This window comes from Halictus rubicundus, chromosome 5, assembly GCF_050948215.1.
Source record: "Halictus rubicundus isolate RS-2024b chromosome 5, iyHalRubi1_principal, whole genome shotgun sequence".
NCBI classification, from domain to species: Eukaryota; Metazoa; Arthropoda; class Insecta; order Hymenoptera; family Halictidae; genus Halictus; species Halictus rubicundus.
In genome coordinates, this window is record NC_135153.1 from 8,181,283 (window position 1) to 8,195,912 (window position 14,630).

General features: G+C 32.3%; 1 protein-coding gene across 2 annotated transcripts; it reads left to right on the forward strand.

The window, feature by feature from the left end:
* Nucleotides 1–23: 23 nt before the first annotated feature.
* Hop (tyrosine-protein kinase hopscotch) lies at nucleotides 24–14,333 on the forward strand. Of its 2 annotated transcripts, XM_076788024.1 has the most exons (13): nucleotides 24–67; nucleotides 423–621; nucleotides 953–1,251; nucleotides 2,574–2,933; nucleotides 4,198–4,401; nucleotides 5,103–5,383; nucleotides 6,235–6,559; nucleotides 9,858–10,247; nucleotides 10,392–10,768; nucleotides 10,967–11,163; nucleotides 11,357–11,638; nucleotides 11,714–12,051; nucleotides 12,288–14,333. In XM_076788024.1, the coding sequence occupies exons 2-13, from the start codon at nucleotides 520–522 to the stop codon at nucleotides 12,619–12,621; spliced, it is 3,489 nt and encodes a 1,162-aa protein (XP_076644139.1). In that variant the 5' UTR covers nucleotides 24–67; nucleotides 423–519; the 3' UTR covers nucleotides 12,622–14,333. The 2 variants fall into 2 exon arrangements, with proteins under 2 accessions (XP_076644139.1, XP_076644140.1); XM_076788025.1 differs by lacking the exon at nucleotides 24–67 and having other exon boundaries at nucleotides 293–621; nucleotides 12,277–12,409.
* The last annotated feature ends 297 nt before the right edge of the window (nucleotides 14,334–14,630 follow it).

The following is a 14,630-nucleotide window of genomic DNA, read 5'->3' on the forward strand; positions in this document are numbered from 1 at the left end:
ATAATTTATCATGTATACGCAAATCGTCGGTGTCCCAGGCGTGAGACCTCTCTGCTCCTCTCTGATGGTATGTATATGTATCTATCGGTAAAGTAGAATTATCATTAATTTGAAAATTAACTTGTCAGATTAAAAAATTAATTACTTATTAAATGTTTAAACTGGATATACCTCATTTAATTTTTACTAGTAGGACTAATTTAACATAATTTAGGTTTAACTAGCTCTTATTTTATTATGACCTAACAAACTTAATGATTTTTAACAAATTCTTTTATTGGAGTTATAAATCATACAAATAAATTGTCTGTACTGATTGACACTTTTCTTTTAATAGTGGTATTGCTCGTAAATAGGGTGATTTAAAGGTTATAATGTAAAGTAAATTGTGATCATTGTGTACATTTTCGTGTTTCTTAGAGACATGCGCAGTATTGCGCATTCGCGTTGTAAATAAACAACTATTAGGTTTATAATCCAATTAACAATATGTAAAAAGGGCGTATACATGTGCTAACAATGGAAAACGATCGATTGGTAATCGTATATGTTGCGAACGAAGAAAAAGAATTAAATTTTACGGTGAAATATGGTCAAACAATTGAGGATCTCTGTATCAAGGTAAAAAATCTTCAAGGGTTATGTATGTTTCTCTTGGATTTTTATTATTTTAAAATGAAATTCAGTCCATATTTTGACATGTTTAAACTCGATGAAAAATATATCGCGTTTGATATAAAGAACTATCGAACTATCGTAAACATTAGCTATTGACATTTTTAAATTGAAAAATTTTAAATTGTACTCAACAAAACTTAAATTAAATTTAACTAAACAATTGTGATTCAATATAGTAAATGTACAATGAAAATATATCAATATTGTTTAATTCACGTATGTTAATGTTATTTGTTGTGTTTCCGTTTTTTAAGTATAACATGTTGATTTATAGGTTTGTAAAAGTATAGGTATAGGACCAGTTGCCAGACATCTGTTTGCACTTAGAGATCACTATGCAAAACTGTGGTATCCGTTAGCACATCGTCTAGAATCAAAGGACAAGAATAAATTTGACTTGAGACTTAGATTTAAACCTTCAAGTTTACGTAGATTACAACAAATAGACACAAATGCTTATGACTATTACTTTCAACAAGCACGTTCTGATGTTATGGACAATAAAGTACCAGATATCGTCTATGAAAGGCATAAACAGGAACTAATTGGTCTTGGTGTCTGTGATATGTACAGGTATATATCATTTTTTTAAAGATAATTTATCTCTAATTTCTTTTACATTCATTGCAATGGTTATTAATGAAATATATAGGATGTTCAACAAATTTTTATACATGAAACTGACAAAATTAAGTATTTTATTATCGCTGCAATCAGTTTAGTCTTTTCATAAATATTAATCATTTTATAGTATTAGTTTTAAACTCACTGTTTATTTCAAAATATAAAATATTTCTGTAATCACATGGTGAACCATGATATTTTTCTGAGTATGTTAACAACCAATTTATAGGTCAGATGTTGATTGAATATGAATTAATAACATTTTTCACAGCTATGAATAAAAAATATTATAATGGTATCCCTCCATGGGCAGCCTGGGTAGTTTGTATGCAGAGCAAAATTTACTTTTTGAATTTCTTTCTTAGTTAAATTCATTTTTCCTGTTAATGCTTCAAATATTACACATTCTAATGATTATATATTAAAGTAGGGATGTCAATATGTATTCCAGAATTTGTTCAGATTTTTTGAAAGCCTGGAACAGTAGAAAAATATTAAAAAAAAAAACAATATTTATCAAATTAAGATTCTCCCATAAGAAGCATTGGCATTAGTATTTATAAGTTATGATAACTCTGTCATCCAAGTATGCTCTATACAATGCTGTATATACAGTGCATCCAGTTTATCTTGAAGAATATAAACGATACAAAAAAATGTTTCAGATAAGAATTGTATGACATTAATACAACATATTATACTCTTATTTATTTAACCTTGTCATGATGTAGAACTATCCAGTGAAAGTCACATTAAATCTTTTAATCAATATGATTTCAAATCAGTATATGTAAAATATAAAAATATAAAACATGTACAGTAAAAACTCGATTATCCCAATCTTTAATATCTGAATTCTTTACTGTCTGGATACGTTCTATTGTATGATTTCTTGTACAACGTATTAAGAATTTGGTCTAGCAATGTAAATTAGTAACTGTTCTATCATCGGAACACTGTTGTCCTCCTGATTCTATCATCGGAACACTGTTGTCCTCCTGATTCTATTGTAATTATTAAATATGTAATTATATTATTACATAATATTATAAAGACTAGAAAAATAATTGATGTACACATTTAAACATATTTATACATTCATATTTCATGATCTTTGAAAATTTCAATTTCAATTCTTCAATGTAATTTATTTTAATATCATTCATAGATTTTAACTGTATAATAATGTCATTTCCATACTTTCATTAGTTAATATATCAAATCTGACATTTAGATTATATCATTAACATTTATCCTAATATTTTTCACAGAGTAATGTTAGAAAAAAGAGTACCAAGAGAAACAGTGGAGTCAGAATATAGAAAATATATACCTAAAGAATGTATAAAACGCCATAGATTTTTCATTAAAAAGCCAATTCATGATACCCTTCAAAAGATTTCTGGACATGATGCAAGTTATGTGAAGGAACAGTATCTTAAGCAATTTGAATGCATGGCACCAAATTATCCATATGAGGAATATGAAGTATTAATGGATAGAGGCCTTCAGAATCCTCCAACAAATGTAACTTTGAGAGTTAATGTAGATGCAGTGAAGTACTCTGAAGCAAACGCTACTTCATGGACTATATTATGCGCAATTGAAGATTTGTGTTTTGTTTCTATAAGGTTTGAAATTAATTATTTATTATGTAGAACAAGATATTCGACAGAATTACCACTTTGATTTACATGAAAATCATTATACTTAAAGAAAAATTCAAGAGGAACTAAACGAGTACGATGAGGGTGTTCAAAAGAAATGTATTTCTAATATTTAAATGTTAATCTTCTTTTCTGAAAGATGATAACTGATTATTTAATTGTTTATGTATGTTAATATACACTGATAAATTATACAGGATGATACATTTGGTATTTTAGAGATTTGAGGGTGACTGTTCCTTTAAATAGCAACATATCTTTTTGCAGATAGTTGTTTGCAGACAGAATACAATAACCAACATAAAATACATGAGAAAGTCATAATCAGAGTGACTAATATCATGGCGTATATCATCCATTCAATGTGTTAGCATAGAATCACACATTATATAAATGTTGTTAAAAAGTAGTCTACATAAGAGTTATTACTAAATGATCATTGTGCTCGATCAAATGCTTTTCTTAAATAAAGCGAATATCGGTCACACATTGCTGTTTGTTTTCTTCTTGTTATTATTTTCTTTTCCTGTAAACAGTTACTAGAATCTACAGATAATTGAATATGGTAATTGAATTTTAAGAATGCGCACTAAACTATACTATAAAAAGGTATATACTGATATCTGTAAAAAGAAGTCACTTTTAAATCTCCAAAATGCCTTTACAAAAATATAATTTATTCTACTCGTATTTAGAATCTCTAAAATTATCTTAAGTTTCATTCCTTTTTCTGTTCAGACAATGACATAATGGACAAGTATGTAAGAACTTTAATCTATACACGTTACGTGTGCAATAATTTAAAAATGTATCCTCGGATACATTCGAACTATTTACATTCCAATAAGAAAATTAACATTTATCTGAAAGGAATTGACTCAAAAATATCTAAAAAAAATTGATATGTAAGAACTAAAATGGAATTAACTATAACTGTCATAAGTAGTCAAGAATGTCCAACGACTAAGGATTCAGTGCTATTGTATAGAATCCATATGCAATCGATGTCATTAATATATGAAACATTATCATTGATATGGTAATTGTCAAATTAAGACTGCCTAAAAACTTAGTTTCCCAAATATAATATATCATATTCTTCCAAATTTATAGACGTGAACAATTTATTAAACTCATTCTATGAATATTCAATGATTAAAAAATGAAACTTATTTAATATTTTGCATGAACAAACAGTAACAACAACTTATTGTATTTATTGTTTTAGACAAGACAACACAGTAGAAATTTCAAGGAAAAACGGTATACCATCATATCTGAAATTTAGAAAAAATGGACATTTAATGTCCTTTGTTTCTGCTTTGGATGGATATTATCGTTTGGCAGTGAAATGGACATTTAATTTGTGTGGTGAAATTGTCACCCCTACTTTAGAAAGATTACATAAACTCAAATGTCATGGTCCAGTTGGGTAAGATTTCATTTGTCTCAGTTAATATTTTTCCTATTTTAAAAATTTTAATTAGATTGTGAATTGAAAAATACTGCTTATTGTTGACGAAATAATTTTGAATCGATATGAAGCAGTGACTTTTTCGATTTTTGTCCATGTCTTGCGACACTTTGCGTTGCATCGCTCAAGTCCGATTCCCGCTGAGGGGTTCCCACTTTTTTCTGAAATCCTACATACTGTTCCTGCCTCACAAGAAGTCCTACCAGACGGCACAGGGGCAAGAGGGTTCCTCGCTCACACCCAATGGTTAGGCTTTGATGTCACACATTTTAGCCGATAATCCGACTAGAACCGAAAGTTCCTGTGGAATGACCCAATCGGACGGCTTAGAGCCGCATTCCTGCCGAATTCCTGTCAAAGGACTTCTTGTGAGGCACGCAGAGTACATTTACAATCTTAAGTACATGTTCTCTTAAAGTAGCGTTTTGATCGTGTTTTAAAATCTAGTACTTTAACTTGAAAATGTTATTATTGCATATTCGAAATAGAACAAATGCCATAGAACATTGTTTTGTTCCTTCCTAGAATCCTTATCACCTGTTAACACATTTCATTGCATTCATGGAGCATATTAAAACATAAAGAAATTAAATTACTAGAAAAGCTAAACCGCATAAGAAGATATGAGAAAATAATACAAAACATACATTATATTTTAGGCAAGATTTCTCATATGTGAAACTTCAACAGAAACGTGCCAATAAACCTGGTTCTTACTTACTTAGAGAAAGTCAAACAGAATACAATGTGTACTACTTGGATGCATGTAACAAAGAAGGAAAACTTTTTACAGAAAGAATAGAAGAAACAGAGGCGTCAGATGGTTTTGTTATTACTGGCATTTCTGGTCACTATAATAACTTAGCACAATGTGTTGCATCATTTAAAGATTTTGAAGGGAATTCATATCTGTCAGAATGTTTACCACCATCTGAATATGGTAATTCCTTTTCATATTTATTGTATAATAAAAATATACTTTGTACAAGTATATAGGGTGTCAGGAGCGTAATGGTCGTCATCCATGCTAAGAGAATAATATGCAATAATGAGTAAAATTAGTGAATTAATTAAAACTTTGTTTTGGGCTTAACTTCACCTTGGCAACCCAGAAATTTTTAACTTTTTTAAATATAATTCTGTAGATTTGGACGAGAAAATGCCAAGAATTCAAGTTTTAATGTGAGGATTCACTGATCCAAAAGTTATGCGAGTTCAAAGTTTAGCGATTTTGACAGGTAAGGGCGCCGCCATATTGGTATGTACTTGGCTCGACTGGGAGAGGTGACTTCTATTTAGACAGAAACTTACGGTTACTCGCAGCGTGAACGGAAAGTCCATAGATACAAGCTTCACGCTTACCGTGTTAAAATCGCTCAAATTTAAACACGCATAACTTTTGAACCAGTGAATTCCTCACATTAAAACTTGAATTTTTTCCATTTTCTCGCCAAGGTCTATAGGATTATATAGAGAAAAGTTAAATATTTTTGGGTTGCCAAGGTGAAGTTTAACCAAATGCTACAAAATTTGAATTGATTATTCTAAGGACACAGTGAATTTCTTATGTTTCCTTACAACTATTTATCTTCTTAACGAATGAAATACATTGATATGAAAAAATGCAATATTCATTTCTATTATTGTATATAATTTTGCGAAGGGTATGAGGGTTTGAATGATGGCTGTCCAATATATTGTATTATAAATTAACATTAAAATGCATGATTTAGTAACTACATGTTTTACAGTTTCTTGAAATATGTAAGTGTTTATATTTTTATGTTCAAGACAAGTCATCTTTACTACTTTGTGCTCCTGAGAGTGCAGTGAGTGAAGTTGCAGCTGACGAAGAAATTGTGGCATCAGTTTTAGAAACTGGACCGCGCTGTGTACCGCGAAATCAACTTGAAATATATAAACCTTTCTTAAGAGGTACAGAAAGTCAACATGATTCGCCAACAGCCCTCTATAGAGGAATTTGGAGATTGACTAAAGGAAAAAAATTAGAGGTTGCTCTAAAAATTTTAAAGCAGGAAGAAGAAACCAACTATACAAAAGAATTTTTGGATCTTGCTGGAAAATGGTGTCAATTACGTTCAGGTACACTTGTAAGGTAACTAACAATTCATTATATTGCCATGTATATTTGAGAGTAATGATATAGTGGTGATATAGTTCACTACTACATTCTTCATCATGTACTGCAAGTATGTTTTCATATTATGCCACTATATTGTAAGAGGAGTGAAGAGACGTTAGAAGAATTAGTTTACTAGATAGTGTGTAAAAAGTATTGCTTCACAATTGCTGATGGCCAAAGTTGCTAAGAAAAAGTTTAGTTTTTAACTAATTGTAAGCCTATAATAAAAGTTTAAAACATGTGTTAAAAGATATCAACAACAATTCGATTGATACCTATTGCAGAAAATGCTGAAAAATTTTAATTATAATTTTTTTTGGCAAAGATGTATTTTAAGGGACCCATCTCTGATTTAAATAACCTTGAAATATATTGTCAAGGTCATCATTCTGAACAACTTTTTCCTATACGTATAATAGACAATCTCTTTTAGTTTTTACATATTTTTGAAAAAATGTTGCTACTAACTACAATGAATCGTGCCTATATGATCGATGGGTTAAGGTTTGGGTTCTATAACTCAAGCAATGGCTGAACGTAAAACTCGAACACTTGGAGATTTCCTGCGTTTTGCTGACAAATATTAACAGTATTACCAGTTGTCCAAGTTCTAGTTTGAGATTAGTTTACAATATTCAGGTTGTCACTGATATATTCCGTTAGTGATGGTATATACGAATAAAAGACCAATATTATAATAGTATTTTTTGTTTCGGACCTAACCTCGACCTAACCACTAGACGATCACGGCTATTGAAGGTCATAGGACCTAACCTCGACCTAGCCCAAATCTAATCCAGACGTTGCTGAATAAATTAAATTAACATTACATTACAATCAATTTACGGCGTTAGGTCTGGGTAGATGTCGAAAAACAATTCAAAAGTCGATAGAATAATTTTTACCAGAGTTATGATCATTTGAAATTGACCCCATTTCTCGGGTTCGTAGAGGTGTCCTTTAATTTTTTTGAGGAGTGTATATTAAATTCCTACTACATTGAATCCTTAATCCCTAACTTACAAATATCTCAAAAACTAAGGGACAATGCTTATTATATTTATAGGAAAAAGTTGTGGAAAATGATGATCTTTACAACATATTTTAAGATCATTAAATTGGAGGTGGCTCCCTTCGATTGCATATGTATTTACCATTTTTTGTATTTGGGTATACACTTTTCACACATAAATATTCAAGAAAATAGGTTAATATTTGAATGGAAAAAATCTACAAAAAAGTGATATTTTTTAAGATACAGTTTAAACAAATAGTGATATTGGAAATCTGCTTACTATTTGAACCACTCCTTTAGCTTTAATAAGTTTCCGAGATACCTTTATAATTGTGACACTAATGGGTGGCTGAGATTCTTCATGAATAATTACGCTGCCTAGGCCTGGTATAAATATAGTGAATTCTCGATATATGTCAGTGACGTGTATCGTCCAGAAGACACTATTGTTTGATCGCTCGCCGCCGAGTGCCCTACTTTTATGAATTTTTTATACTCAAGGTCACGTGAAGGTCATAATATTACAGGTCGTTGGATTCGTCTTGACCTCGGCTATCATATAGCGAAATAAAAATATATCATTCCATTAAAAAAAATTTTGATGACCTTGAAATCTCAAAAAATATAACCTTGAACCAATTTTTTTGCCTATCATAATATTTGCCCCTCTGAACCAACTAATGTTTTCCTCCGATATTTTTTTCTATCATAAAAAACAAACGAGACATTTTAGATGCTCGAGCTATGTGAGACACCCTGTATAGAGAAATCACTGTACTATGTAGGTGCCAGTGCAGGCAGTTGCTTTCACATTCACACTTCACGCTTGAAATGGCCTATCGCATATGCTTCTACCCAGTGTTGCCAGATGAGGGGAGTGAGCACGAATTGAGGGGAAAAGGTAACCCTGTCTATGCCAGTACCGGAGTATGCACGACTGAGACGGAATGCGTCACGTGATCGGGCCGTGGTAGAAGCATGGGGGAATAGCGCGGTAGAAGGGGAAATTAGAGTGCGGGAACAAGTCTTGATCTGGCGACTCTGCTTCTACTTACGAGATAGGGGAACCGCCAGAGTAGTGGTGGTTATTCTTCAAATAAAATACTATTTTCAGATACCTTTTTAAAAATTTATTGCATCAGATAAAATATTTCATTTTTGAAGTTGGTCACATATTTTAAAATAAATATGATTATTTACTATTTACTATTTGAAATACTATTTTACCTAGCTCTGTTTTCGAATCTTTGTAGCGTATAGCCATATTGCTTGGAATGAAAAAGGTTAATATGGAGCAATCTACGTCTTAATTATGTACTTAAATCGATAAAACTAGTCCGATTTACATCGTGTTTGGACTTATTTTAGTCGGAAAAATCTCGGCTATCCATTGGTACTACAATTATAAAGGTAAGACGACAATGACTAAAAATGAAGTACTTTATTGTATGTTTATTCTTTTCAATTACGATCTCCCTTTGGAATGCGGAGACTCGACCGTCGCTGTTCGACGTACTAGGCTTATCTCGCTTCAGCTTGTTGCATCGATTCTCTGACTTTATCAAGCTGTGCTCGAGTCAGTTCTTGGGACAAGAGGTGTTCTGATCGCTAGATGCCTCCCGTACTGATATACTAATTTTAACCGTGCACTACTGTGTACAGCAGGTCTGGGCATGATTGTCTTAATTGAAATAAAACCGTCCCCACCGTAGCGTCCCTTTCCAGCAAGTGCCGGCACCATGAAGAAAGGACGCGCGTCGCTAGTCACGTGTAGTTATGAAGGTACATACGGTGGGGCAACGAAGACAGAAGGCACCAGCGAACGTGACGAAAGTGTGCGCTGCATGAAAATGAGATTGGTGGGGGAAGTAAGCGTTTGTGGGGCCCCAACAAGTTTGTGTCCAGGCCTGGTGTACGGTGATGTTCGGATATATGGCCGCGAGTCAACCCCACAATTTCTTGGAACTGTTTTTTGGGGACTCATCTCGATACGAGCCTATATATTCTGGTCAATGAACAAATGCCTATTACTTCCTGGAAATTCACCTATCTGGATACATGGCATATCACTAAAAATTGCATCACATTCAGATTTCAATAAAATCCGGATAGGTACTTCAAAATGTGGTTGATTTTGCGTTGATTGGCACAGCTATTCGTTTTTTAAGGAAATTTTTGTAAAAGGAATTATATCATTTTTCAGTTAGACTGCTTTTAATCACATAAGATAATTAATAACTATGTTTACTCCTCTAGATTATATGGACTAACTGTCACACCATCAATTGGAATGGTTTTAGAATTGGTACGACATGGACCTCTTGATGAATATTTACGTAGTTCTTCTTCTCAGACTATTAAAACAGTAGATATGGTAGAAGCAACTGCTTGTTTAGCTACTGCACTTTGGCACCTCGAAGAAAATGGTGTAGTTCATGGCAATATTAGGTGCAATAAGCTCCTAGTACATGCACACACTAATAACAGTTTTGTAGTAAAATTGACTGACCCAGGATTATTTGCATACACGAAAACAGATATTCATTGGCTACCTCCTGAAACTTACAATGATCCAGAATCAGCTAGACATAGCTTCCAAGCTGATGTCTGGGCTGTTGGAACAACGATTTGGCAAATCTTTGCCCGGTAATATCATTTACTTTATATTGCAAATGAAAAATATTTTCTAACATTTATGAAACAATACATAACGTTAATAATGTATTGTTTACGTTGTGTAGTCAATATGTATTTATCGTAATATATTAAATTATTATTACTTCATTTCAGAGGAACTACATTATTACATTTCCAAAATGCTGCTATTATGAAAGGGTATTATGAATCTGGGAGGCGTTTACCCATTCCAGACAGTTGTCCTACAGAAGTTTATAGATTAATGCTAGATTGTTGGGGAGACTCAAGTGGTTCTAGGAAACAACCACAAGCAATTATGAGAGATATAAATCAAATTTTATATCAAGTCTACAATTCTCGCAGAAGTCATGCTTATACAACGGCTTTTCCTAAACTATTCAGCTCTGAATCGAAAAGACTTGAAGAGCATAATTCAGATAGTATCGACAGCAAATCGATAAGCAGTCAATCAAGATCTAGTAGTTTATTTACAGAGAATACAAGCCTTCCCTGGAATGATACCGATGACAGTAAGATACAGCTGATTATTATTATTCTGCTTCAGATAAAGAATGCTTTTAACCTAAGGAATTAAATTTTTTACGAGTAAAATTATTTAAATGCATTTTCAAATGATTTGAGTTTGAAATTAATGTTTAGTTATGTTTCATCTTATTTCGATCTTTAATGTTTGATCTTATTTTGTAATTGTTTCATTTGAATTTCAGGTACGCAATGTTTAATGAATACTAATGAAAACTACATGGGTAGTACCGTAGATTTTTCTGAATATCTAGATTTGTTGCCAAGTGCTGGACAAGACTCAGAAGGCTGTTCAATTTCTGAAAACAGAATTCCTAATATCAATCGTATTGAACACTCTACTCAAGCTCTTCGAATCGGTCATCCGAGCAACTTGGTTGAGGTAATATCGATGCTGAATATGCTTCTTATTCTTATAAACATGCAATAATGGGACCTATTGTTTTCAAAATTGAGGAATGGGATATAAGAATTGTACTTTCACTCTTAGTTATATTACATACTATTTATTCTCTTCCATAATTTATAATGATTATCACACTAAAGTCTTTGATATAGTAATATTACTTTCATAGGTAATAGGTAGGAATGAACCAGGGACAGAAGATTGTGGCTCAAGAGGAAGCAGTAACGGTTCTTTAGGTCAATTGAGAGGAATATATGAATTAGATATAGATTGTAATGTAATTTTACAAGGCAGAATTGGTCAAGGTTTTTATGGAGAAGTCTATAGGGGCACTCTGGAAAGGGAAAACGGAAAGGACATAGAACCACAACAAGTGGCTATTAAAAAATTGAAAACCAGAGCACTTGAAGCTGATATACGAGACTTTGAAAGAGAAATCGCCATAATGAAGGTATTGAAAGTATTAAAGAGTATTATATATAGTATTTAACATAATTATATATTTTATTTTTAAAATGTAACTTAGACCCTAAAACACCCGAATGTAGTGGAAATTCTTGGAGTAATATCAGAACCGGAAGTCTGCTTGGTAATGGAATATGTGAAGCATGGTTCATTGCAAAGTTATCTAGCAATTCACAAACAAGAATTGACACATAGGAGATTGTTAGGTTTTGCTTTGGATATTGCAACAGGAATGGATTATTTGGGCAGTATGAACATTGTTCATAGAGATCTAGCTGCAAGAAATATTTTAGTTGCAGATAAAAATAAAGTCAAAATTAGTGATTTTGGGCTGGCCCAAGTCACAGGAAAAAACGATTATTATATCTTGCAGACAGATCGTGGACTTCCTATTAAGTGGTAAGTGCGATAAATGTTATTGAAATAACTTTCAAATAATTATAATTAATTTTATTAAGTATCAATTAATATTAACAAATGTATAAAGATGAAAATATGAAAGAAATTATTATTTAATATTTTCGCTAGTAAAGTTTGGACAGTATTAAATTAAGCTGATTAAAAAGTAATTCGCACCATTTTAATCACTATGATATAATAATTTCGGAGGAATTTCAAATACAGTTGATGTTTAGGTATGCTCCCGAAAGTATTAGGGACGGAAAATTTTCTACTCGGTCGGATGTCTGGTCTTTCGGTGTAACCATGTATGAAACATTTGGCTTTGGCGAGGAACCCCGTTTACCTGGAGTCGATTCAAGTACAGAGCGTCTTCAAAATGAGCAAGAGAAAGGGAGTACAGAATTATTAGCTGCATTAGAAAGAGGTACCCGTCTTCCTTGTCCTTCTACTTGCCCACAAGCTATTTATGTAAAAATTATGTATCCTTGTTGGCATTTACAAAGTCATCAGAGACCAGATTTTGCATCTCTTTGTAAAGATATTAGAGATCTTCTTGCTGAATACTAACAAACAGATGTGAATATTCATACATAAGTGTTTTAACATGTGCACTATGGGTCATTCCACGCGAAATCGGACACTTTTCGCAGTACTGTTTCAGATTTAGTTCAAATTCGTATATGTTGTAGTATCTAGTGACATATGAACGTATCTCAAAGGAGTCTCCGAAATGTTTAAAATTTTTGATTTTACAGACTTTTAAAATAATGGTTCAACGTTTCTTCAATAAATTATAACAGTTGATAATAAAAATTATTTCAGTTGGAAAAAATGTTTTTCTGCTGCTGCGAAATATAAATTGTATTATATAATACCACCTCGGATGGTCGACTGGCCGACCCGCGGTACCAGCTGCGGTTGGGCACCTGTTTGTTAGTTTAACTGTTATAATTTAATGAAAAAAGATTGACTCTTCGTTTTAAACGAATGTAAAACCAACAATTTTTAAGATTTCGCAAAATCCTTCGAGGTACATTCATATGTCATATACTAAAAACTACAACATATTCGAATTTCAACAAAATCCGAAATAGTACTCCGAAAAGTGTCCGATTTCGCGTGGAATGACCCCTACGACACCGAGTAGGTAAACGTGTATCTATAAAATTATAAGTTTCGTGTAAGTCAAGAAGGGTTACAAAACATCAGACACAATTGTGAATGGTTGATTGCTTTATTGTCAAGTGGCATTTTGCTGTCTCAATTTCTAGTTGACACATTTGACTAATCGTGCAAATCTATTTGTAACTGAATATGTCGAAGTGAAATTTGAATGGTTTACACTTTACGGTAATATAAGTCAATTGCAAAGGAATTTTAGCTACTCTTCAATATATTAATTTATTTTATTGGAGTTTTTCTGTAAAAAATTTTAATTGTGGTTACCTCAAATTTAATCTTTTGGCGATAGTCTACTACTGTAACATCGGTCGAAAAGTATTATTTTAAATAAATGACAGTAGCTTGTATCTTTTATCGTTACCGACGACATTAACAAACGTATGGTTCATACGAGATACAGAATTTAACGTCGAAAGAGATTAGAAAAATAAAATTTTAATATCATAACGTGATATTTAGGAATTTAGTCACGATATTTTTAACACGTTCCGTGCCACGTTTTGCTTGCGGCCTAAATGAAACGTTTAATGCGTACCATGGGTGGTACACGCGGCACGGAACGTGTTAAAATTAAGAGCGATTTTAAATTACGTTTACATTACAGACATATTTGAAATAGTTCTAATTTTGTAAAAGTGCTTTTTCAACTATATAGAAATATGTAGCACTACTTTATACGCAACGCTTAAGAATCCGAACCGTTCCGTAATCGATGCTTATTATTCCATACGATTTATAAAAATTGTTCGACAGTTTAAAAATCTTTCCAAAGCAATAATAGTTTAATGAATTTAAGTTTGAACAAACTAACCAATTCAACTTCCGAACTATAATTTTCCTGAACGTATGGTTTTCGTACGTATAATACTTGGAAAAGATAATAATGTATTTAGGTACCTACACGTAAGCGCAGGCATGCGGTATGTTTTTGAAACGAGTAATGTACATTTTGTAATTATATTTGGTTGTAGTATAAATAAGATCGAATGTAAACATAAATATGTTTTAACAATGATTGATTTGAGAAGTAAAATTAACAATTTTAACTTGTACGGGCATGTGTGTTGACGTAAGAAATAGAATTAAATGCCTACTCCATGTTTGATTTTTTGATTTTTGCATTCCTAAATCGGCCGTTTTCCCCACTGTGCGTCAGTCCCTATGGACCAGCCGTAGACTTTTCGTTTATGCTATACCACTGCGCCGGCTTTTGTTTGTGCGCGCAGCTCTCCCCACTTGGCGGTAAAGACAGCAAAGACGGTAAATTTGGTTACTCTGTTTTTGTATCTAGCGTTTATACACCCTCAGGGTCCAGACCGACTAGTATAAACCGACCCAAACTGTGTAAAAATTAACGATGTCAATACAAGATAATAGCTATATTTAGTGGAAAA

Excerpts from the sequence above, each read along its gene's own strand:
- Hop (XM_076788024.1), top strand. The coding sequence starts at position 520 with ATGGAAAACGATCGATTGGTAATCGTATATGTTGCGAACGAAGAAAAA. Across the intron at positions 6,560-9,857 it reads CGTTCAGGTACACTTGTAAG|ATTATATGGACTAACTGTCA; the intron begins GTAACTAACAAT and ends TTACTCCTCTAG. Across the intron at positions 11,164-11,356 it reads ATCCGAGCAACTTGGTTGAG|GTAATAGGTAGGAATGAACC; the intron begins GTAATATCGATG and ends TTACTTTCATAG.